The following is a 27,560-nucleotide window of genomic DNA, read 5'->3' on the forward strand; positions in this document are numbered from 1 at the left end:
TACGTTTTGGGTATTTTTGTCGATTTTAAGGGTGCTTTTGACCATTTATGCTGGTCGCGTGTGATTGCTCGTTTACAGGAAGTTGGTTGTCGAGAGATAAAGCTATGGAAAAGCTATTTTTCTGACAGGGTGGCGTGCTCTGTTGGTGCCCAGAATAGTGTTTCAATAGATGTCGTTAGGGGTTGCCCGCAGGGTTCCATTTGTGGTCCATATATATGGAACATGATGATGGATCCGTTACTGCGGCAGCTTAGTTCCACCTGTAAGGTATGTGCGTACGCAGATGATCTCCTGATATTAGTGGAGGCTAGGTCTCGTTCCGAGTTGGAACAGTCTGGCTCACAATTGATGGAGATTGTCGGTGCTTGGGGCTTACGAGTTGGTGTAGAAGTGGCCAGGGAGAAGACCGTGACTATGTTGCTCAAGGGCAGCTTGTCACGTAATCGACATCCCAGTGTTGTTTTTGATGGTCGAGGTCTTAATTATAAGACCGAATTGAAATACTTGGGCATCACAATGGGCGAGAGGATGAATTTCATCCCCCACCTAGATCGCTTAAAGGAGAAAATGTGCAGTATTGTTGGTCAAGTTCGTCGTGTGTTGAGGTCTGAATGGGGCCTCAGTAGACGTGCAATGCGTGTTGTGTATGGGGGTCTTTTCGTAGCTTGTGCTACTTATGGCGCTCCCATATGGTATACGACGGCGTTAGGCTGGGGGTGTCGCAAGATACTTTCATGCCAACGAATTATGATGTTGGCTTGTTTACCTGTATGCCGCACAGTGTCTACTGAGGCCATGCAGGTGTTGCTGGGTGTTCCTCCTTTGGATCTTGAAGTGATTCGTGCAAACGTGTCCTTCTTGGCCAAGAGGGGTCTACCTATTGTGCCTTCTGACTGGGCAGTAGACGACGTGGAGAGAATGAGCGTCCAGGATCGCAAATCGCGGCTGCGAGAAATTCTTTCATCTAGATGGCAATCTAGATGGAATGAAAGTGAGAATGGTAGAGTAACTTTCAGGTTCATTCCTGATGTTACTTTTGCTCAGACGAACCCCGATTTTGGTTTTGGCCTTCACTTGGGGTACTTGTTGACGGGACATGGTTCCTTAAATGCATTTTTGTATAGAAGGAACATCTCTGGCACAGAAGCATGTAGGTGCGGGGCACCAGTCGAGGACTGGCTACATGTATTGTGCTCATGTCCATTTTACGACGACTTCCGGAATCTAGATTCCATGGGTATCTCCAATGTTGAGGGCCAATGGGATGTTAGTCGTGTTCTCTCCACTAGCTCTACGCGTGCTAGTCTTGGCTTGTGTGAATGGTGTTGTATGAATGAGTCTGCTCTGTGTGTGAGTACGAATGTGAGATGAGTGTGTGGTTAGGACCGGAGACTCTTCTGGTGCCGCGGGTGTCAGGAGCCCCTAGATCTGTTGATCTAGCCTGACTATGGAGAGGCCCCTGTTTTGGGTGCAACGCGGTGGTTGTGGTTTATACCCAAATCGCGGGTAGAGCTTCGGCTCGGTGTGGTGTTGCATTCTCAACCGGGTGCTGCGACCCATAGAGCAGCAGAGGTGTAAGATAGTCCTCAACCCCTTACCAAGAGGGAAGTGAAGCCCATATAGCTGATCTTCGAATTGGTACCTGCGGGATAGACCTAGAACTCCGTGGAGGGCTACCACTCTCTAAGAGAACTCTGGGTAATTCCAAAGGGGCGCTGGCCGACGCATCGTATCGCGACCCCTGTGCAATGGTGCATCATGGTTGAAGCCGTCAAGGCGATAATCATGTAAAACCCCTCGACTTCATGTCCGTCTATCTGTTGTAATCACTCTAGCGTCTAAACGAATTGAGATAGAGCCCCAAAATTTCGCATAGAGTCGTCTTTTGTCTGCAGGCAGGTCAAGTTCGAAGATGGGCTATATCGGTCCACTTTTAGGCATAGCTCCCATATAAGGATACCCCACAATTTTCGGTATTTTGAGGTTCTTGAGCGTGTTTTTCAACCGAATTCGCTGAAATTTGGTACTTTGAGTTCTTATTGGGTAGCAAATATCCCCACTAAAAATTATAAATATAGGTCCATTTTTTCGGACAGCCCCCATGTAACCCCAAAATTTCGGTATTTTGAGGTTCTTGAGCGTGTTTTTCAACAGAATTCGCTGAAATTTGGTACTTTGAGTTCTTATTGGGTAGCAAATATCCCCACTAAAAATTATAAATATAGGTCCATTTTTTCAGACAGCCCCCATGTAAGGGTAACCCCTCAATTTTCGGTTTTTTGGGGTTCTTGACCGCGTTTTTCAACGGAATTCGCTGAAATTTGCTATATTGGGTTCCTATTGGGTAATAAATTTCTCCACAAAAAATTATGGATATAGGTCCACTTTTTCTGGTAGTCCCCATATAACGGTACCTCCTAATTTTCAGTATTTTGGGGGTTTTGATCGTATTTTTCCGCCGAATTAGCTGTAATTTAGTATTTTGAGTTCTTAATAGGTACCAAATCTCCCCACAAAAAATTATGAATATAGTTCAATTTTTTGGGATAGCCCCCATATAAGGATACCCCCAATTTTCGGTATTTTGGGGTTCTTGAACGCGTTTATCAACCGAATTTGCTGCAATTTGGTATTTTGTAGTCGTATATGGTAACAAATCTCCCTACCAAAAATTATTAATATTCGCCCCCTTTTTGGGGTAGTCCCCATATAACCCCCTTTTTATACCCTACACAACTATGTTGTCAGGGTATTATAGCTTTGTGCAGCCCCAAAAGTTTGTAACGCCGCGAAATATTGGTCCTAGACCCACCTTTAAGTATACCGATCGTCATATCTCGACTAGCTGAGTCGATCTAGACATGTGTGTCCGTCCGTCCGTCTGTCCATTATAATTTGTAAACAGGATACAGGCCACAGTTATGGACCAATCTTCACGAAATTTTGCATGTAGGATGGGTTCTGGCCAATGAAGACCCCTATTTTTTTTGATAAAGATCGGTTAATATTTTGGGGATGAAATGGACCAAATACTAAATTTTTGTCCGTTTTTCTTGTGGCCACAGAGGCCGCAGTTATGGTGCGAACATCGTGAAATTATACATGGAGAAGGGGATCGGGGCTAAGAATAAGCATGCCTGTTTTGATAAAGATCGGTCAATATTTAGCGGGTCAAATGGACCCTGACTTTTGTGTGAAAAATTACAACATTTTTATTCTGCGACGTATATACTTGCTCCTGAAGGACATATACTCGAAATGTTGATAGTATGAACAAGATGAGTTGTTGACCTTGAAATTGATACCAATTTTTATGGCTGTATGTACTCCGATGCGGGAGTTATGCGTAATTAAGTAAAGGTGACTATGTGCATATTATTACTATTACCCCATTAGAGGACGGAAATGTCGCGCTGATCGCTTTGAAATTGTAAAAGAAGTTCCGATTATGATCAAGTACGACGCTTATAGTGTTCGGTGAAGTTGAGATTTCATTCAGGGAGTGCAATAAACGAGAAAACTTTAATTTTGTCAGATTTTCTAGTCGCTTTAGAGGCAATTATTATATACAGAACATCATATATTTTACAAGGTGAAGGGGATCTGGCTAAATACTTAGAGCGGCTGTTTAGATGATGATCGGTCAATTTTCCGAAGGTCAAATCAACCAAAACCTAAAGTGACCAATTTTTTATTGTATGGCGTAAAAATTCTCTTCAAGAAAAAAAAAAATTGGAAAATATGCAAGAATTACAAATAGGAGTTCTTGATCTATAATCTGTAAAAAGGGTGCAAATATTACGAAATATTGCCCAGGCTCAGAATATAGAACCGCCGAAAGTGTGCTTTTCGTGGTAGTTGTGTAGGGTATCATATGGTCGGCCCTGTCCGACTATACTACTCAGCTCACTGGTTTTATATTAAAATAGTTATCTGATTTGTTACGCGTTTTAATTTTGGTTCTAAGACTCAGTTGTAATCATTTCACCTGCGGAGGATAGCGAATGAACTATAGCCGCATTTAGACTTAGCCCCTGTGTGGAGGTACCAGAAGAAGTGGACCGATATTCCCCATCTTCGAATTTGAACTAAGTTTGGAAGAAATAATAAGATGTGCGAGGTTTGAATGAAATCCAACTTTACTGAAACGGATTTGGTCCAAAGAAACATGGGGTCTAGAACCAATATTTCGATGAGGCACATTTTCATTGTGTTAAAGTGTATACACCGTCATTAGCTGTAAGGCTGGAGGTATAATTATCCATTAACATTTTCTGAAATTTGTATTGTTGTTTACATTATGGTTTACATAATCCGTTTTTAGAAATGTCGGTATAGGTCCACTTTTTGACATGTTCCCTATATTTTCATTTCTAGTACCTGCCCGTATATCTATGGTGGAGGGTATCCAAAGTTCGGCCCGGCCGAACTTAACGCTTTTTCACTTGTTTCGTTTCCTCTGTTCAATATAGGTTCATGTTTTGAAATATCCTTCACATGTCACGGTAATCGACAGATCTGTCGGAAACTCCAAATATCCTGAGTATGACATACGTTCTGAAAACCCATTTGAAGTTTAATATTTTTATTTCTTCATAACTTATTTTTCGAAATTTTTGGCCATTGCTAATATACCAAATATCACATATTTTCATACTCAGATTGCAGGTAAATTTCCTACACACCTACAAACCAAATCCCAAAATTTTTCAACATAATGTATCTTTCAACATTCATAAATTTCCAAAAACAAAAAAAGACTTGGAAAATATTTCTGTTTTTGTTGCCAAACTATTTGCAGTTATCATAATTCATAACATGTGACAGGTTCTAATACAAGTGCAACAGCATTGTAACAAACACTAACACCAACTACTCCAACACACACATCCTTACTGATTGTGTTGGTGTAATAAGTGAAAAAAAACAGATAGTCGAGATGACATTATGGCAGAATGGAGAACGAACGATGTTTTAGACAGAATGACAACTTAACAATGCTGTACAAATAATAGTTTTCAACAACAATTGCACTAACAACAAAAATATTTTGTTGTGGCACACACGCACACACATTCAACAACAATTACATATGCATGTGTACAAAGGTAAGTAGGTGCTACTGCAAATAACTTTTATGGGAGCCAAAAAAAATTGAACATACTTTTCTCCTTATGGACATATGTATATTTCATTACATATATACATACATATGTAAGTGTGTTGGAGTCTTGTCTATATTTTGTAGCAGAGAGTTCTTTCTCCTCCCTTGCAAAAGGTGTTGTAAGGTAGCCATTGTGTAACTTTCTTCTTTTCGTTGCCGATACATTTGAATTTTCTACTTTTTTTCTAACAACATATCAAAATTTATGACTTTACAAAAAGAATTCTGACATTTGATAGGTTGCTAGCCAAATACCATCTATGTACGCATGCATACAATATCGTAAGTTGTAATACAAAACAACAACAAAAAGAAAAAAACTTGACAACAGAAATATGTTTTACGAAGAAAAATTTAAACAGTAGTTCCGAACAAAATTTCTAGTTGACTTACTTATAGTGGAGTGAGAAGAACTAGACTCATGATTAATAAAGTCGGACAAAATTTGAAGAATCCAGGATCCTAAATGTGAACAAGTAAAAACGTCATTAAGTTCCCCCGTGTCAAACTGCAGCATAAAATGAACAAAATACATACAATTCAGCGGCATATTTGTATCGAAGCCATAGTAAACTGCAGAAGATTAATGGCTATCTTGAAAACCATATCGGAAATCTTTCAATAAGAGCCAATTCTGTTAAAAAAACTTCATAGAATTCAGAAAAATCGAAAGTACCTTTATATGGGATCTACGCTGAATTTTGGACCAAAAACGAAACTTTTTAATAGGGAGATGATCTACCCAATGAGAATAACAACTATAAAATTACCTTATTTTTGGTTGAAAATCCTGCCTTTGTTCCAAAAAATAAATTGTGGTTGGAGGTAGTGTTATATGGGGGCTACACCAAATTTTTGGAAAAATTTTGGTAGAGTGATTTGATATTCAATAAGTTCTTAACGGTAGAAAAGTTCAATATAAAGCAATGTTTTGACATAGTCGCCAAATAAAAGTCCCGCCCGATTTTGGATTTTTTGATGATCGTAGGATAATTATCCAATAAATGCATCTGGGTTCTTCATGGGTAAAATCTTATTGGCAGAAACTTCTTTGTTTATGCTTTCAAATAGTTCCATATAAAGGTATCGTCTGAATTTAGTTATCTTCAGGTCGTAGCAACCAATCGAGTAAGCTGGAATTGTCCTGGTTTTTGTGTTCGGTACACAAACTTTGCAAAAAATATTCAATATAGGACCATGTTATGCTATGTCCCTCAAAGGAAGGTGCAGAAGATTTGGAATGGCACAAGATATGACATATTTATTAATTTTTATACCCTTCACCATACTGTGGTAAAGGGTATTATGTCTTTGTGCTTATGTTTGTAACAGGCAAAAGGAATCGAGATAGGCCCATGGTTCCTTTTGAGAATATGCATAGACTCACTTTCTGAGTCGATTTACGCATGTCCGTCTGTCCGTCCGTCACTGTTTTTTGTTAACAAAGTACAGGTCGCATTTATGATTCGATTTGGATTAAATTTGGCACAGTTCACTTATTTGGTTCAAGAACCCTATTGAAATTGGAGAAATTCGGTTCAGATATAGCTCCCATATATAGTTTCGTTCGATTTTATGTGAATGATGCACCAAAGTCCCTATATATCTTTCGATTTGCACGAAATTTGGCACAGCGTAATGAATTAGGCCTAGAATGATGTGTACAAAGTTTCGTGAAGATCGGTTCAGATTTCTTCGACGAAATTTGGTATGACGTACTGAATTATGTCTAGAACGATGTGTATAAAATTTCGTAGAAATCTGTTCAGATTTAGATATAGCTCCCATATATATTTTCGTCCGATTTAATGTAAGTGGTGCACCAAAGTGTCTATATATCTCTCGATTTGCACGAAATTAGGTACAGCATAATGAATTAGGTCTAGAATGATGTGTGTTAAGTTTCCTGAAAATCGGTTCAGATTTAGATATAGCTCCCACATATATTTTCGTCCGATTTAATGTAAATGGTGCACCAAAGTCCCTGTATATCTTTCGATTTGCACAAAATTTGACATTAATAACTGAATTGAGCCTAAACATCACCAAGACATCACCAAGTTTCGTGAAAATCGGTTCAGATTTAGATAAAGCTCCCATATATATTTTCGTCCGATTTAATGTAAATGTTGCACCAAAGTCCCTATATAACTTTCGATTTGCACGAAATTTAGCGTAACGTACTGAATTGAGCGTAGAATGATGTCTGCCAAGATTCCTGAAAATCGGCCCAGGTTTAGATATAGTTCTCACATATAGTATCGGCCGATTTTATGTAAGTGGTGCACCAAAGTCCCTATATATCTTTTGAGTTGCACCAAATTTGGCACAGTGTACTAAATTAAGTCTAGAATGATGTGTGCAAAGTTTCGTGAAAATCGGTTCAGATTTAGATATAGCTCCCATATATAGCTTCACCCGATTTTAGGTAAATAGTCCACTAAAGTCCCTGGAAATTTTTTGATTTGCACGAATTTTGGCATAGCGTACTGAATTAAGTCTAGAATGAGGTGTGAAAAGTATGGAGAAAATCGGTCAAGATTTAGATATAGCTCCCATATATAGCTTCGCCCGATTTTAAATAAATAGTCCACTAAAGTCCCTGAAAATCTATAGACTTGCACGAAATTTTGCACAGCGTAATGAATAAGTTCTAGAATGATGTCTGCCAAGTTTCTTGAAAATCTGTTCAGATTTAGATATAGCTCCCATATATATATATATATATATATATATATTCATCCGATTTTAGGTAAATAGTCCACTAAAGTCCCTGGAAATATTTTGACTTGCACGAGTTTTGACATAGCGTCCTGAATTAAGTCTAGAATGATGTGTGGAAAGTTTCGAGAAAATCTGTTCAGTTTTAGATATAGTTTCGCCCGAGTTTAGGTAAATAGTCCACTAAAGTCCCTGGAAATCTTTTGACTTGCACTAAATTTAGCACAGCGTAATGAATAAGGTCTAGAATGATGTCTGTCAAGTTTCGTGAAAAAATCGGTCAGATTTTGATATAGCTCCCATATATATCTTCGTCTGGTTTAAGGTAAATTTTGTACCAATGTCCCTATATATCTTTCGATTTGCACGAAATTTGGCACAGCGTACTAAATTAAGTTTAGAATGATGTGTGCAAAGTTTCGGTTCAGATGTAGATATAGCTCCATATATAGCTTCGGCCGATTTTAGGTAAATAGTCCACTAAAGTCCCTGAAAATCTTTGGATTTGCACGAAATTTGGAACAGAGTAATGAATGAGATCGAGAATGATATGTGCAAAGTTTCGTAAAAATCGGTTCAGATTTAGATATAGCTCCCATATATATTCGTCCGATTTTATGTAATTGGTGCATCAAAGTCCCTTTATATATTTCGATTTGCACGAATTTTGGTATAAAGTACTGAATTAGGTCAATAATGTTGCTAAGCTTCGTGAAAAGATCCTTAGCTAGGCCGACGTACTGAAGTAATATAAACTAGTCTCTGGGAAGTTTCCTCGAAATCGGTTAAGATATAGATATATAACAAACACCCGAGGTATGTTAGGATACATATGTAGTCGGCCCAGTCCGACTTTACACTTTCCTTACTGGTTATGAATAATATTTTTAGAATGACCTCCATAGATTTTTTTAAAAATGTGTTTTTCAAGGACTTCAAAGACATAGGCATACATTTTTGTAAATGATTTGTTTCATGGTCTTCCATAGGCGTGGATTTTTTTAATAACTTTTTTGAAAGACTTTCATATGCGTTGATTTTTTAAATACAGTCGACGCCCGGTATAACGAATGCTCAGTTTAACGAAATGGGATATAACGAATGAGCAAAATAGTCGGCTTTTTACACTGACTATCGCATATAACGAACGTTTTCCAAATTTATGTTCTGGGTATAACGAATGGCGCAAGGTTTAAGGTTTAAGGTTTAATTTATTGAGCCTTTTTTAAAAACGTTATAATTCAGAAGAGTTTTAATAAAAGAAAGCCAAACTTAAGATTATAATGTGTTATCAAAATTTACAATATAGTGTGTACAGCACCATGCTTAAACATGTGAGAAAAGAGAAAAAAATAATTATATTACAATAATACTGTAGAATAATTCCTTGCTCCCGAGAATACCGTAATTTTGAGAGTTAAAATCTCAATTAGACTTAAAAACTAAATAAAAACAAAAAAACAACAGAAGAGAACAAAGAAAAAATAAATAATATAAAAAAAATAAAATAAAAACCAACCAGCATACACATCACCCTCTATGTGTACCAAATATCGCTTTTTCATAAAAAGAATATCGAATGTTTGTGTTTATGTCGAAACTAGGTGGGACTTCATTTATATATCCAATTGGAGATAAATAGTTGATATTTGATCAACTGTATGGTCTCTGGTTGTTATAAATACATGATATATAGCTATTTTCATGACCGTTTACGCGTTGAACAAATTTTGAAATCAAATCACAAACGTATAAACCAACAGGAGTAATTTTGGACTCGCCATATATTACCCTATTGGAAAAACGCTTGCAGCTTGATTCATAGTATTTCCCAATACAGTGTCTTAAAATTTTTCTTTCCAAAATTTCCATTTCGGTAATTAGAACAGGGGATATACTGAACCATATTGGGAACGCATAAAGAAATACGGGTCTAATCGAAGTTTTATATAAAAGTAATTTAGTGCTTGATGGCAGGTCTTTATTGGCCAAAATTTTTGAAAAAGACCCAAGAAGGCGATATGCTTTTCCTAAAACCTGTCTGGCGTGTTTATTAAATTTCATAAGGTTATTAAATGTGATACCTAAATATTTAAATGAGTTGCCTATAGGAATGTCAGTACCATTGAATGTTAACTTTAAATTTTTACTTTCAGGGACTACCCATTTTTTGCATTTCCCTGAAGCATTTCTAATACAAATAGCTTCAGTTTTAGATGCATTAATTTTTATACCCCATTTTGTATAGTACTGTGCAACTTTCTCCAAGTGATTTTTTACTTTACATAATGCCGTACTTGGCGATTCATCGTGTGCATATAGCAATGAATCGTCTGCATAAAGGATACCACAAGAATATCCATAATGATGTGGAAAATCGTACATGAATATACTATATAAATGGGGTGACAAAATGGAACCTTGAGGAACACCACATCCAATATCCACGAGCTCAGATACTAGTTGCTAAAACTGAACACAAAATTTCCTATTTGAGAAAAAACTATAAAACAATTTTATAACAAATGGGTCAAAATTAAGTTGTATCATTTTATATAAAATTCCTAAGTGGGATGCACGGTCAAATGCCTTTTCTACGTCAAGTGAAATAGCTACTGTACATTTTCGTTCTCGTAGATTACATATTATATCATTTTCAAATTTAAGTAAAGCATCGGTCGTAGAATGGCCACTTTTAAATCCGAATTGCAGATCTGGAATATATGACGAATTAAGACCATAGTCCATTTTAATGCGTATTATTCTTTCTAATAATTTCCCAAGGTTGGAAAGCATAGAGATGGGTCTCAAATTGTTAATTTCCGAATTATTTGGTTTTTTCAAAACCGGGACGATTTTGGAAATTTTCCATTTACCTGGAAAATATGCGTTATTCAAACAATTATTAAATATTATAACTAGGTACTCAAATGCCTTAGCAGGAAGCTTTTTTATTATGAAATTTGATATGTTGTCCAATCCATAAGACTTTTTGTTATTAATGTCTTTGATAATATTAATAATTTCGTCAATATGTGTTAGCCTGGGGTTTCTCATAAAATTAAGAGAAGATTCCATGGCATTAAAATTAAGCATATGATTTCTACTGGCTATTGTGTTATGAACTATATCTTCCATATCATGCATGTATTCACTTAAATTTGAATGACTATAAACAGTAGCGAAATGTTATTTAAGTTTATCGCATGCAACTAGATTATCGTCAATTAAAGCTCCATTTTCTGTTAATTTATTGAGGTTTGCTTTACGTTTATGACCAATGATATTATACACCTGCTTATGCGCTTTAGGTCCCGGTTTTATTAAACCTTTCAGAAAATATTTTAGACTGTTCAATTTCAACTTGCCTTTTAATTATAATACCTAATAGTTGCACCTGTTTTGATAATAAACGGTAATTTGGATCCGATCTATCTTGAGTCCTATTATAGATTTTTTTCAAATCCTTCTGCCAAGAATACTTCAGTTTGAAGAGGTTTCTTATTGCATCTGAAACGATGTATTTTTTACCCATTTTTTTAATTTCCGAGTGCCTGGTATGAGCATTGGTTATCACATCTGAAATATTGTCGATATAAAAGTCTATCTCAATATTAGAGAGATTCCTTTTTGAATCTGGAAAGCTATTCAACAAACCATCTTGAATATCAACTCGGAATGTATCCCAATTTGTGTTTTTATAGGAAGTATAAGATTTTAGAGGACTCAAAATAATAGATAACGATGACAATTTTAAGTGCAATTTTAAGGGAAAATGGTCAGAAAATGTTGGTAAGGAGCTTATTTGGAAATTTTGAGATATCGGATCGATTAAGTTTGTACTTACTATAAAATGGTCTAGAAATGATGCACCATTTGGGAAAGATGGAACGGAGTCTGAGATTCTTAAAAAATCCACCGACGATTCCTGAATCCATTCGTAAAAGGTGTTCCCATTCATATTATTTAATGTGTCACCCCAATCCGAGTGTCTGGAGTTAAAATCACCCCCAATTATCAATCCGTAGTAATTTCGGGAAATACTATTCAGAGCTTCCAAACTGGCACTATATTGAGTGCGATCAGCATTGCATGGGATGTAAATTGAACCAATCAAAACTCTGTGTTCAACGCCATTTAAAATGATACCAATACTTAAAAACAAGCTAGGATATGTGAAATCCCTTACAATCACCTTTTGAAATTTGAATGATTTTCTTAAAGCTATTGCTACCCCTTGGGAACTATTGTCCCTTACGAACGCGTAATTTTCTAATGCAACTCTATGGACATCTCTTAAGTGAGTTTCTTGTATAAAGGCGAAATCAATGTTATTTGCATTTAAAATCTTTGATAATTCAATTCTACGACTCGCTTCAATAAGCGATCTAACGTTAAATGACGTTTATAGCAATGAGCGACGGCATCCACTCATACTGAAGGTCCTATGAGTAAAATGCTGAAGACCAGAGATTAAAATGAGACCTGAAGTTTGGGGGCTGGGGGGCTATAGACTTCATATAGCTGATCTGAAGAGCCAAGAAGTTTAGATAGAGCCAGAGACTCATTGAGATGAGCTACACGAACAGAAAGTTCATAGAGAAAAACTTCTAAAAAGTCTCTAGAGGCGAAGTGGCTAATTTGCTTATATAGACGAGCTCTAAATGTCTAAACAATTTACATATATATGAGCTGAGGGTCAATATCCACTAATTTTATATAAATGAATTGTTGCGTCAGCGATGTCCAATTAGATGCTCAGGATGTCCATATGTACCAACTGAAAGACAATGGAAACAATCTTTAGATATGTAACACTGCATTTCCTTAATTGTCGGTCACGGAGTATATAGAGGCAAGAACCTGGGAAATAAAGGGATAATATGGAGGACTGAAGGCCAAGGGAGTCTACAGTTAAGTGGATGGGTACTTGGAGACAAGATAAAGGGTCTCTCCTCAGAGGAGCTTAAACTCAGAGAGTATCTATAGACGAGCTGGAAAACGGAAGTGCAAGAACTCATTTAAAGCCAAGGGCCTGCGTAATTATCAAGATGATATGAAAGACTTTGAAGTATCTTTAGAAGAGCTCAAGCTTGGAAATTGTCAAAAGATCTGGAGGAAGTTTTTTTTAGAAGAGCTGAACTACATCAAAAAGCCGAATTGGCAAATTGCAGTCTTCTTTTTTTTATGGCTGTAACTCAGAGATTTTATGCAGACGATCGGAAGAGTAAAAACAGAATTTGCATAGCCGAGGTGGAGCACCAAGAAGTTTATGTAAACGAACGAAAGAGCAAAGATTTTATAGAGGTGCTTTTATAAGGTGCTTGTAGAGCACTTAAAAATACGATATAAAGTCTCTTTGGAAGAGCTTAAGCTCGGAAAGTATCTATATACGAGGTGAACTAATCCAATAACCAAAATGTAGAGGTTAAATTGGCAATCTGAAGGAATTCTTTAGAACAAGGGGGCTGTGTACTTATAAAGACGAAATGAAGGATTTTGAGGTTTTTTTAGATTTTTTTTTTTTTTTTTTTTTTTTGAAGAGCTAACCTACACCTTTATATTGAAAACCCAAATTGCAGTATTGTTTGCAAAATGTCGGGGGTCGTTTTATCAAAACCTTGACCTACGTTCGGGTCGGTACCTATTTTCAATACCGAACATTCTAATTCATCAACAAATTTATTAAATTGTGCAATTGAGTATTAAAGTATACAAATTTCCCTAACATAAATGACATACAGGTTCCTTAGAAATCTGATTGTCGTTAACTGTTAAAAAAAATTATACAAATGGATCCAGACCAGAAGGAAGGCCGAGACTGTGACTCTTTATAAAAGACCTGGGGAGATTTATATTTGTCCTGTCTATCGACTTCTTCATTTGCTTGGGTGCTGGTCGCGCATGTATTACAGATACCGAATAAGCCAGAAGTCCTGTAAGAAGGTATTCTCGCCATTGACAGTTCCAAATGACTACTTACAGACACTGTTTGTTATAAATTCAGATTAGACATTCGAAACACCTAAAATGTAGCCAGGCACTGAAAATATGACTTCTATGTCAAAAATATTGATCTCTATGTAAAGAATATTTCTATAGGAGTTTAACAGAGATTACTTAATTTTTAACTACTTCCTCCAGTTAAAAAATACCTCGGATTGACAAGGTTACTGCAAAAGTATTAGAAATGGCGCAATTCTGCATAAATAATTGTGTCGTTTGTAAAATTTATATTTTTATATTGTCTAGTAGTTGCTTAGAAGTAGTTTTAAGCCCCTCAACCCAGGCATAGTTTTGACCGTTATTGAGGTTTGAAACCAGGTCTGTTCTTCGACACCTCATTTTATTTGAGTCACAACTTGCCTCTGAAGTTTGCATCGAGATTTACTTCCCCTGACCTCCTTAAGGCCATTTATGTTTGTTTGGCTTATTTTTATGTGACACATTGGCTGTATGTATGTCTAGTGATGCCATCAAAAATATACAGTTGTTCACGATTTCTCCATGGCTGCGAGGCGTGATTCACAGAAACTCCCTATAGTCGTCGAAGAAGGAACCGTTTTTATTGACTAAAACCACATTTCCTTATCTACCTTAAATGTTGTGTCCAATAACTTAACAATTTTGAGCTTATTTTCTTATAATTTTGAGGTTCCAAAAAAATTCCTGAAAATCAAATTTAACCATATTTCAGTATCATATTATTTTTTAATGCAATCAATGCTTTATTCCATTTTTATTAAATTGAAAAATAAGATTTTTCTAAATATTTTACCTTTCTATTTTCCAACTGGTGTAAGTTATGCAAATTTATTGTCCTGTGTAAATTGCATTTCAGTAACTGTTAACATTGAAAACCCCCACCAACCAACCAACAACAAACATACTAACAACAACAAAAACATAAATAAAATCCCTGCAGTAAACTGCAGCAATATTTTTGAAAATCGTTAACGGGAAAACAAAGCCATACCGCAAAAAAAAAACAGAGACGGATTTTCAGATTTATTACCCCATTGGAGGAACAAAAAAATCACTGCATTTTTTAACACAAACAAACACCAACATCAAAATAACTTCATTTGAAATTCATGGATTTTTTTCCCAAAAAATTTCTCGTTTTTCTACTCCTCTTTCTCTTTTTTCAAACTCTTGTTGTTGTTTTTGTTTGTTTTTCTACTATTTTTCGATTCTATTTTCTTCTTGATTTTTATTTATATCAATTTTTCGGTTTTCCGTTTTTTCTGCAAAATTTTCATTTCATATTTGTGTGTGTGTGCCTGTGATTTTTGAACACCCCCGTTCAGACACTAAATCAAAACAAGACCATGGAAGGCTGCACCTCACCATTAGTGGTGAAATTCGCCGATACCCAAAAGGAAAAGGAACAAAAGAAAATCCAACAAATCCAAGCGAATCTATGGAATTTGGCGACGAACATGAATATACCCCTGGGACAGACAGCGACAACGGTTTCGACGCCGGCCATAATGCCAAGTACACCGCAACAGGCCAGTCCGGTATTGGGAGCCGATGCCATAACACCAGCATCATTGCAGCTGTTGCAACAATTGCAGGCAGTGGGTCTGCAACAGCAACTATTGCAAGGTATGTATGTGGGTGGGTGTGTGTGTGTCTGTCTGTATAGAAATGTATTTATGTGAAGTGTGAAAGCCTTTGGGATGGCTTACGAAGCAAAAGTGGAAGTGGAGGGAATATAAAATACAATCTTTGATTTGAATTTATTACATTTCAATGATTACGACAGCCACTGCGGGGCATACTCATAGCCTTAGCTAAACATTTTGTGGAACAGTGGTATGGAAGTAGAGACAAAAATGATGATGATATTGGTGTGCATTGTAGAGTGCACATATTTTTTGAGGAGGTGGAATTTGAAAATTTTTGGATTTTATTTTGTTTTGAAATTCACCATTTTTGGTTTATTGTTTTATGTGTATTTTTTTGTATTGAAAGCGAGCCAGCTTTTTCCCTCTGATTACCATACTATGGAAAGACAAAGACTAAATTTTTACAGCAATTATACGATGCGATTTTATCCTCTTCAAAGGTAAGACTGATATTGACAAAGATCCGGCTGAATATGATTTATGTTATTTTTTTTCAGGGCTATAGAGGAGCAGAAGGGTTAGATTTTTAAGAAAATAGTTTATCAAAGATCCACACGACGCTAGATTTTTTTTTTAAATATTTTTTAAGGATCTACAAAAGGCATAGATTAAAAAAAATAAGGATCCACACAAGGCGTAGATTTTTTAAAGATTTTTTTTTTCAAGCATCCACACAAGGCGTAGATTTGTTAAAGAATATTTTTTCAAGCATCCACACAAGGCGTAGATTTTTTAAAGAATATTTTTTTCAAGCATCCACACAAGGTGTAGATTTGTTAAGGAATATTTTTTTCAAGCATCCACACAATGCGTAGATTTTTTAAAGAATATTTTTTCAAGCATCCACACAAGGGCCTCTACGGAGCGTAGATTTTTTAAAGACTAATTTTTCAAGCAACTACATAAGGGTCTCTATGGAGCGTAGCTTTTTTAAAGAATAATTTTTCAAGCAACCACATTAGGGTCTCTATGGAGCGTAGATTTTTTAAAGAATGTTTTTTCAAGGGTCTATTGATCGAAAATTTTTTAAAAAATAATTTTTCAAGCAACCACATAAGGGTCTCTATGGAGCGTAGATTTTTAAAAGATTATTTTTGAGGGTCTATTTGGAGCGTAGATTTTCTAAAGAATATTGTTGAGGGTCTATATGGAGCGTAGATTTTTAAAAGATTATTTTTGAGGGTCTATATGGAGCGTAGTTTTTTTAAAGAATATTTTTGAGGACCTATATGGAGCGTAGATTTTCTAAAGAATATTTTTGAGGACCTATATGGAGCGTAGATTTTCTAAAGAATATTTTTGAGGATCTATATGGAGCGTAGATTTTCTAAAAATTATTTTTGAGGGTCTATGTAGAGCGTAGATTTTCTAAAGAATATTTTTGAGGACCTATATGGAGCTTAGATTTTCTACACAATATTTTTGAGGACCTATAAAGAAGAATATTTTTGAGGACCTATATGGAGCGTAGAATATTTTTAAAAGAATATTTTTGAGGACCTATATGGAGCGTAGAATATTTTTGAGGACCTATAGAATATTTTTGAGGACCTATATGGAGCGTAGATTTTCTAAAGAATATTTTTGAGGACCTATATGGAGCGTAGATTTTCTAAAGAATATTTTTGAGGACCTATATGGAGCGTAGATTTTCTAAAGAATATTTTTGAGGACCTATATGGAGCGTAGATTTTCTAAAGAATATTTTTGAGAGTCGATATGGAGCGTACATTTTCTAAAGAATATTTTTGAGGACCTATATGGAGCGTAGATTTTCTAAAGAATATTTTTGAGGACCTGTATGAAGCGTAGATTTTCTAAAGAATATTTTTGAGGACCTATATGGAGCGTAGATTTTCTAAAGAATATTTTTGACGACCTATATGGAGCGTTGATTTTCTAAAGAATATTTTTGAGGACCTATATGGAGCGTAGATTTTCTACAGAATATTTTTGAGGACCTATATGGAGCGTAGATTTTCTACAGAATATTTTTGAGGACCTATATGGAGCGTAGATTTTCTAAAGAATATTTTTAAGGTACAGTGTGCATATGTTTGTAGCAGGGAAAGGGAAACGATATAGACACATGATTCCTTTTGAGAATATGCATAGAATCACTTCCTAAGTCGATTTATGCATATCCGTCCGTCCGTCTGTCCATGTTAAATTGTAAACAATACAGGTCGCATTTATTATTCGAATTGGATGATATTTGGCACAGCCCAATGGCGAACCCTATTGAAATTAGGAAAAAATCGGTTCAGATCCGATTTTATGTAAATGGTGCACCAAAAACCATATATATCCTTCGATTTGCACGAAATTTGGCATAGCGTACTGAATTATGTCTAGAACGATGTGTGTTAAATTTCGTAAAAATCGGTTTTGATTTAGATATATCTCCCATATATTTTTTCGTCCGATTTTTTGTAAATGGTGCACCAAAGTCTGTACATATCCTTCGATTTGCACGAAATTATGATTTATAAGTAAATGAAGAATTCAAAATGTGGCCGAATGTACAAAACATACTGAAATAAGTGTAACCTAACACGTGACAAGTTTCGATTAAATCGGTTTAGATTTCGATATTTTGCTTTGAATTTATTTACATAATTTTGTCTCATTGTAAGAAGCAACTCTATATCTGACCAAAATTTAGTATAGGTTGCAGAATAAAATGTTTAATTTCATGTTAATGGTCCTTCAAAAATGCGACATCTGTTAGGATTCCATCTGTTGAATATATGGTGAAGGGTATCATATTGTCGGCCCGTCCGACTTTACTGCTTTCCTTACTGGTTTAAAGAATATTTTTGAAGCTATATATAGAGCGTATATTTTTATAGAATATTGTTTAAGAGTCTATTGAGCGTAGATTTTTAAAGAATATTTTTGAGGGTTTATATGGCGCGTAGTTTGTTGAGGGTTTTTATGCAGCGTAGTTTATTTCAAGAATATTTTTTCAATTTCCTTCAATTTCACCTTTTCAAATATTCTGATCGAAAATATTCTCCAGCGATGTAACTATTGATAAAGGGTACATTATCAGCACAAACTTGATTTTGATGAACTATAAAATTCCAAATTATAATTTTTAAAAATTTGTACCTTTTATTCCACTGGAAAATATCTCCCTTCCATACCTCGACTGTTCCACCGTTCAACAAATACCTTTACCACTAATTACTAATAAATGTATTTTTGTTTATCTCTTCCACTTCTCCCCTCTTTGCATTTTAGGCCTGGGTGCACAAACAAATACAGCGGATACAACGGCCGCAACAGCAGCGGCTGCTGCCGCTGGTCTACTACCTCCGATGACTGTACAAAATTTAGCTGCCCTTGCAGCCATGACTCAATCCTCATTGACGAACACGGCCAACAATCCGGGCAATGCTCAATTGACAAATACAGCCGCCTTATTGTGTAAGTATTATTATCAATTATGTACATATGTATTAAAATATAAATGTGTATATCTATCTCTCTGTGTGTGTATGTTGGTGTGTGTGTTCGTGCATTTTACCTTTTGATAAGAGACAAAATTAATTAATTGCTGCTTAAAAAGTTTCAAATTAAGCTTCAAATGTCAACAGCTTTTATCATGTTGCGTATTAACTTCCTTGTTCTTGTTTTTGTTGTTGTTGCCGCTGTGGCAAATTTTTGTAATCGCCTGGATTTTTATAAAGGCATAAATCCCCACTTTTAATTTTTACCACAAACTACCACCACATGTCAATTTCAAACCTCAAATCGATATCAATATTATTACGAAACAGCTGGCTTCTGAATTAAACCCATTATAGTCAGAAACACATATACATACCTAGCTATATACATAATAACCAACCAATGAGATGTTAATCCTTCAATGGATAATTTCAACAACAACAACTACCTACCCCATTCACTCATTTATTTATTCTGAACTTTTAATAAGAGCCAATGCCAGTTTAATCCGTTTTCATAAGTAATGTTTAAGTGAAAATTACACAAACATTACTTAACACATGCGGTGGTGGCTAGGCCCATCACCGCCACCACTCACTTCTCATCCCCAACCCACCCTCTCACTCTTTCCGTTGATATTTCCCACAGCATCAATGGTGGTCGCCATTAATACATGACCGGCCATGCATCATTGACCATTGATTGCCGGATATTGTTAATAAATTGTAATCCCCCAGACCACAGAAACAACACGCAGACATACCGACAATCCTATCGTTCACTGTGAACTCACATTCCTCCTCCATCAATTCTCCAATTCCACCCATTTGCCATTGTTGGTCATTAACCAACCACCACCCATTGTTCGCTGGGGCCAATATCCGTTGGTTTTTTGTTGACTTAAACTTAATTATATTGATAATTTAAAAATCATTTAATTAAATAATTCATTATACGCCAGTCAGAGTGTATACTATAATGACATGACCAAAGTGGACAGGGTGGTGGTAAACAATTATTTAAAAGGGGATCATTTTTGAAGGAATTTTAAAACCGTCAAATATTGTTTCAAGGGCTATTTGAGCGAAGATTTTGCAAATAATATTTTTTTTGGGCCGTCTGACGAGTAGATTTTATACATAACATTTTCGGAAATAGCGTAGATTTTGAACAGAAATGTTTTCAAGAACTATAAAAAGCGTAGATTTTTAAAATAATATTCTTTCAAAGCATAGTAAAGTTTTATAATATTTTTTAGGGTCTATATTGAGCGGATATTTCCAAAAAATGTTTTTACCGGGTCTAAGTGGAGCGTAGATTTTATTATTAAATGTATATGTTTTCAGTTTCAAAATGAGGCGTAGCGTAGAATCAAGATTTCATAAGGAATTTTCTCTTCAGGTTCTATATAAAGTGTAGATTTTTAGAGAAAATTTTTTAGCTTTAGCAGCAGGCGTAGTTTTTTCAAAGTCGATTTTTTAAAGGATATTTTTCTGGGTCTAAAGAAGCGTAGATTATTAAAGTATATTTTCCATAATCAAGAAGAACCGTAGATTTTTAAAGGAAAACATTCTTCAGGGTCTATAGAGCGTATATTTGTATACCCTACACAACTATGTTGTCAGGGTATTATAGCTTTGTGCAGCCACGCGAAATATTGGTCCTAGACCCACCTTCAAGTATACCGATCTCATATCTCAACTAGCTGAGTCGATCTAGACATGTGACGGATACATATGTCTAGATCGACAGTCCGTCTGTCCATTATAATTTGTAAACACGATACAGTCCACAGTTATGGACCAATCTTCACGAAATTTTGCACGTAGGATGGGTGCTGGCCAATGAAGACCCCTATTGTTTTTGTTAAAGATTGGTTAATATTTAGGTGATGAAATGGACCAAATACTAAATTTTTGTCGGTTTTTCTGGTCGCTCCAGAGGCCGCAATTATGGCCCAAACATCGTGAAATTTTACATAGAGTAGGGGATCGATCCAAGGAATAAGCATGCATGTTTTGATAAAGATCGTTTAATATTTAGCGGGTCAAATAGACCCTGACTTTTGTGTGAAAAAATACAAAATTTCTATTCTATGGCGTATAGATTAACTCCGATGTTATTTAGTATCCCATAACCACACTAGAGGGCGGAAATATAGCTCCGATCGCTTTGAAAATTTCCACAAGGATCTAGGTATGGTTAAGGACAACGTCTACCTCTGACATCTAATCGGTCAAGGGTATGCAAATATCGGGAAATATTGCTCAAGCTCAGAATATGAACCATAGAAAGTTAGATTTCCATGGATGTTGTGTAGGGTATCATATGGTCGGCCCCGTCCGACTATAATGCTCCGCTCACTGGTTTAAATACTATTTTCCAAGGGTTTATACGAGTGTACAGCGTAGATTTTTTAAAGGATCCCCAATGAAAAAGCATAGATTTTTTAGAGTATTTTTTAAGGATCCCCAATGAAGGAGCGTAAATTTTTTAAAGAATATTTTTTCATGGCGTAGGGTTTTTCAAGCATCCACACAAGGCGTAGATTTTTTAAAGAATATTTTTCAGGGATCTACACCAGCCGTAGATTAAAAAAAATATTTTTCAAGGATGCAAAGAAGACGTAGATTTTTTAAAAAATATTTTTAAATGATACAAACAAGCCTTAGATTATTTTTTAAGACTAAGATTTTTAAAGAATATTATTTAAAGGACGTAGATTTTTATAATAGTATTTTTTAAAGGGCTATATGGATTGTAGATTTTTTATAGAATATTTTTGAAGTGCTAATGGTGCATAATTTTGTAAAAGAGTATTTTTTGCAAGGACTATATGGAGCTAAATGTTGTAAGGAACATATTTTAGGGTCTCTATAGATTGTAATTTAAAAAGAAACCAGTGAGCGGAGCAGTATAGTTGGACGGGGCCGACTATATGATACCCTACACAACTACCACGAAAAGCACACTTTCGGTGATTCTATATTCTGAGCCTGGGCACCCCTTTTACCGATTATAGATCAACTACTCCTTTTTCTATGTCTTGCATATTTTCCAAAATATTTCTTCATGAAGTGAACTTTTACGTCATACAATAAAAAATTGGTCACTTTAGGTTTTGTTTGATTTGCCCCTCGGAAAATTGACCGATCATCATCTAAACAGCCGCTCTAAATATTTGGTCAGATCCCCTTCACCTTATAAAATATGTGATGTTCTGTATATAATAATTGCCTCTGGAGCGACTAAAAAATCTGACAAAATTAAAGTTTTCGGTTCATTGCACCCCCTGAATTAAATCTCAACTTCACCGAAAACTATAAGCGTTGTCCCTGACCATAATCGGAACTTCATGTACAATTTCAAAGCGATCAGCGCGACATTTCCGTCCTCTAATGGAGTAATAGTAATAATATGCACATAGTCACCTTTACGTATAACTCCCGCATCGGAGTACATACAGCCATATAATTGGTATCAATTTGAAGGTCAACAACTCATCTTGGACATACTATAAACATCTCGAGTATATGTCCTTCAGGAGCAAGTATATACCCCCCAGAATAAAAATTTTGTAATTTTTCACACAAAAGTCATGGTCCATTTGACCCGCTAAATATTGACCGATCTTTATCAAAACAGGCATGCTTATTCTTAGGCCCGATCCCCTTCTCCATGTAAAATTTCACGATGTTTGGACCATAACTGCGGCCTCTGGAGCGACCAAAAAAACGACAACAATTTAGTATTTAGTCCATTTCATCCCCTAAATATTAACCGATCTTTATCAAAAACAATACGGGTCTTCATGGGCCAGAACCCATCCTACATCCTACGACTCAGCTAGTCGAGATATGACGATCGGTATACTTAAAGTTGGGTCTAGGACCGATATTTCGCGGCGTTACAAATTCCTGGGACTCCACAAAGCTATAATATAGTTGTGTAGGGCATAAAAATATTTTGAATATCAGATTAAAAAAAAAATATTTTGACAGGGTATATCTATGTAGGGCCTGCTATAGAGTTTAGATTTAAAAATATATTTTGTTAGGACACGTAAAAAGTGTAGACTTTTTAAAAAAATATTAGTTCATGGTCTTTATTGATTTTTAAAGAATATTCTATCAGGGTTTCTGTAGAGTGTAACTGTTTCATAGTCTATGTAGAGCGTACTATAGAATGTTGATTTTTTGAGGAATATTTTTTTTGTCTATATAGAGTGTAGATTTTTTAAGTATTTTTTTTCACGTATTGATTTTTGAAAGAATATTTTGTTTGGGGTCTGCAAGAAGCGTCGATTTTTTATACACTTTTTCAGAGTCTATATGGAGTGTAGATTCGTAATATAATGTTTTTCATATTATTGCTGAAGAGTATACTTTTAAAGAAAATTTCTTCAGAATCTTCGTAAAGCGTAGATTTTTGAAGAATATTTAGAAGGTGGAAGAATCTACACTATAATCTATATTAAATTTGGCATTACATTTACAAAATCAAAAATTATAAATATTGTATCGAGTTTCAATATAATACTTTATATTCTTATTGAGCGCCAAATGTTTCCACCAAAAGTGCCAATAACACTACACATTATGTATTAGCTCACACACAACTGTACCTCCAATTTTCAAAATTTTTTTCACGATTTTCAACCGAGTTGTTTGTAATTATATATTTGTGGTTTTTATCCAGTGGCATGTTTTTCTTTCTGGAAATTAAGAATATCGGACCATGGCCAAATATAGTTCCCATATAATGTATCCTTACTCTTTCAATACCTTGAGAGATAAACAACTTCTTCGCAGAACATTTTTAATATAAGTTCATGTTTCTACATAGCTCTCATACAAAGTTCACGCGTTTTTTTCATGTCCTAGTCCAATTTTCAAGGTTTTCTAGGTCAAGGTCCTAGTCCAATTTTCCAACCTGAGTGTCCGTAGAAATAGCCCCTATATACAAATCCTTATCTATTTTAGGTATATTAAATGTCCTCATTATAGTGAAGGATTTTAGAAGTAGATACGTTTAGGATTATTTTGTATTTACCGTAAATACTCCCCTTCAACTACAACGACTCCGCCCCTATTTTCCCTACCACCACACTGGCACTGATGCTATGCTACGAAGCTGACCTCTGACACAATTGTTTTTACGTTTTTCCCGACAGAAAAAAAGGCTTTAGACACTTATTTTTAAGGTTTTAATGTTTGTGGCCAAAAACAATAACGATCATCACCGCCAACGGGTGTTATTTCACAATTCAATTGGGGACGCACAGTTTTCACAGTTGCCTGTATGTGGCTACGAAATAAAAACAAAAACACATACTCATATACATATAAATATATATATCTTACATTTATATATATGTATGCGTGGCCTTTCAATAATGACGATTAATTGACATCAATTGGTAAAGAGAGTTTAAAAAACAAATCTGTCAAATGCAGGCAATATTGTCTTATAGCGTGAAATGCAGTTCAAAATAAATTAAGTTTTTCAAAAAGGGATTTACTATTATTGTTTTTTAATAAGAAATATTTAAATATAAAGATTATAGGAGTACGGAAAATATTAAAGTATATATGCACCTAGTTGTTCGGGTCAATTTGGGGGAACTTGTATCGGTAAATACTGTATGGTAGAACATAATCGGACCCCTTATACGATTAGAACAGAAAAGTTTTGAATTTTTGTTCGTTCGGAGTCGGAGTAGACTCGTATTAAACGAAGAACATAAAAAATATTCCCCAATTTATTTTTTTTTTAATTTGTTGAAAATAATTGTGTGAGAACATAATGTTGAAATTTTGAAAATTCTATTATTTTCCAATGCTGCCTAAGTGTTTTGATATTTGTTACATGTTCAAATTCTACTTTACATACATAGCTATATTAATTTATATGTCTCACTTTATATATTTATCTTTCCTTTATTTTCTACATGCAATTCCAAACACAAAAGGTCTATTAGGAAAATCTGCCAATACAGGTGAGAAACAATAAATGTAACAATTTAAATGTTATGTTTTTATTGTTTTTGTCAAATTGGCTATATATTTGTTTTCTTTGTTTGATTTTGATAAATTGTTAATTTGAAAAATTCTCAAACTATCCTGTTTCATATTTTCAATTAAGTTTTTGTTTTACGTTGAAAAAAAAATCAGTGTAACGTGCATGTTGCCTTATTTCTTATAGAAATATTTATTATAAAATAATTACTGATAATAAATGTTATATATCTTCTATATGTCTCTCCATCTCTTTCTCCCTTTCTCTTTCATAAATTTATGTCTTTCACTGTGATGATGATTATGTTTGTCATTGTGTTTATATAGCGAGACAGCGTAAAGTTCGCTCTCTCAAATCAGAAACGGCTGAACCAACATCAGCCAATCGGATAAATTTTGTGGACCTGACAAATAGTTAGTATAAACAATTTAATTATTTTCTATAAATAATTATTATAAATTTTTTTGTTTTGATATATTTTTCATAATTATTTTTAAATTACATATATAAATATGAATTTATATAACATTTATAAAAAATTAGGAAAATGTACCGCAAATTATAAATAATTATGGAACTCCGGAAAATTAATAATTTCGGATGATAACTGCTATAAATATTAATTTTTGAAAGCATAGAATGGATTATCAGAAAATACTTTGAATTGCAATGGAAACAATTTTATACCCTCTGTTTGTTGAAATCACGACAGAGATCGCAATATTTAAGATAAAGCTTAGCAATTTTGTTAATACTTCTACGTTGTTTGGTATTAAAAAAGGGATATATCTATCCACTATTTGTATAGCCCTCATATAACATTACCCCCAAATGGTCGGTTTTTTAGAAAATTTTCAAACGTTTTTAAACCGAATTAGCTATAATACCGATTGGGTAGCAAATCCTCGAACCAAAAATGATGAATATCCGTCCACTTTTGAGCATTGCCTTTATATTACGGAACTTCCAATTATTCGATAATTTGTGGAGTTTGGGTATGCTTTTATACCATTTTTTGTACTGTGGTACTTTGAGTTCCAATTGGGTAGTAAATCTTCATATCTAAAACCAGTAAGGAAAGTAGTAAAGTCGGACTGGGCTTCACCACTTTGGGTATATTGTACATATGTATCCTTGCAATGGCATTTCAATGTTCCCTCAACGGAAAATTCTCATGTATTTCTGCAACCTATGATAAATTTCATTTCATTCGGGCAGATTTAGTGTCGTCTGCGTACCATTAGACACATTTAGCAAAATTGATACATGCTATTCGGTACGCCGCGCTGTTAAAATTTTAATCCCAATTTCCGCAAAACGCGATAAAGATATTCAACTTTTAATTTGATACGTTGTGCAAAATTTCGTGTTAATCGGACAAACATTGGGAGTTTGGTGCACCATTTATGTAATATTGAACAAATGTATGTGGGTTTCTATGGGAGGTATATCGAAATCAGAACAGATTTTCCCGAAACCACACTTCATTCTTGATTTAATTCCAAATTTCGTGCAAATCAAAGTATATAAAAGGACGTTGGTGCAATATTTACCTAATATCGGGCGAAACTATATCGACGCCTCCGAACCATAGTATGCTAAGTCTAAAAAGTGAGTTTTTCAGTAGAAGCTTTCAACGTATGGAAGTTTCTTTAATCGTACGTGCCATGCTAAGAACATTTTTGCTTATAACTTTGGTTTGGATTGGCCGATGATAACCAAAATTTCAGTGAATGTAAATTAAGGACCGTAGTATCTAAAAGCGTAAAGAACTCTAAAACATGATAAGTCGACTTAGCATACTATGGTTCGGAGACGTCGATATATGAGAGCTATATCTAAATCTAAACCGATTTTCACGAAACTTAGCACACGTCATTCTAAACTCAATTCAGTACACTATGCCAAAATTCATGCAAATCGAATGATTTTCAGGGACTTTGGTGCTCCATTTACCTAAAATCGGGCGAAACTATATATGGGAGCTATATCTAAACCTGAACCGATTTTCAAAAAAAAATTTACCCACATCATTCTAGACTCAATTCAGTACGCTATATCAAATTTCGTGCAAATCGGAGGATATATGGACTTTGGCATACCATTCACCTAAAATCCGGCGAAACCATATATGGGAGTTGTATCTAAATCTGAAATTTTACACACATCATTGTAGACTCAATCCAGTACGGTATGCCAAATTTCGTGCAAATCGAAGGACATATAGGGACTTTGGTACACCATTTGCATTAACACTAGAAATACCGGAATTTTGTATATACCTATATTGCCTAAAATCGGTCAAAATGACCTCATTCTGAAATAATTTTTATTGTGTAAAGAAATTGTTTATAACTTGTTTTTAATAATTAATTTATCTATAATCATACAAAACGTTGTTATTATTTGTTTTCGGCGGTAGGGCTCTCGAGTTTCCCTTTTTGAAAAATAAGAGCGCGGACAAAATGTTCGAAAAAGAGGAAGTCTTTACTCTAAGAGTGAAATCGACTGGAAATATAAAATTTATTTTTCCCGATTTGTGTGTTCGTTTGTGTTTCTAGAGTAGC

General features: G+C 35.0%; 1 protein-coding gene across 1 annotated transcript; it reads left to right on the forward strand.

The window, feature by feature from the left end:
* Positions 1-222: 222 nt before the first annotated feature.
* LOC133337211 (CUGBP Elav-like family member 2) lies at positions 223-25,411 on the forward strand. Its single transcript, XM_061545463.1, has 5 exons — positions 223-588; positions 15,196-15,496; positions 18,766-18,951; positions 24,947-24,973; positions 25,320-25,411. The coding sequence occupies exons 1-5, from the start codon at positions 223-225 to the stop codon at positions 25,409-25,411; spliced, it is 972 nt and encodes a 323-aa protein (XP_061401447.1).
* The last annotated feature ends 2,149 nt before the right edge of the window (positions 25,412-27,560 follow it).

This window comes from Musca vetustissima, unplaced genomic scaffold (assembly GCF_032173495.1).
Source record: "Musca vetustissima isolate MV318-11 ecotype Yass unplaced genomic scaffold, APGP_CSIRO_Mvet_v1 utg4860, whole genome shotgun sequence".
Taxonomy (NCBI): domain Eukaryota; kingdom Metazoa; phylum Arthropoda; class Insecta; order Diptera; family Muscidae; genus Musca; species Musca vetustissima.

Bases quoted from the DNA above. Each gene is read 5' to 3' on its own strand.
- LOC133337211 (XM_061545463.1), top strand. From the start codon at position 223: ATGATGATGGATCCGTTACTGCGGCAGCTTAGTTCCACCTGTAAGGTA. The intron at 589-15,195 runs GTTCGTCGTGTG...ACCCCCGTTCAG, and splicing joins TGTGCAGTATTGTTGGTCAA to ACACTAAATCAAAACAAGAC. The intron at 24,974-25,319 runs GTGAGAAACAAT...GTGTTTATATAG, and splicing joins AGGAAAATCTGCCAATACAG to CGAGACAGCGTAAAGTTCGC.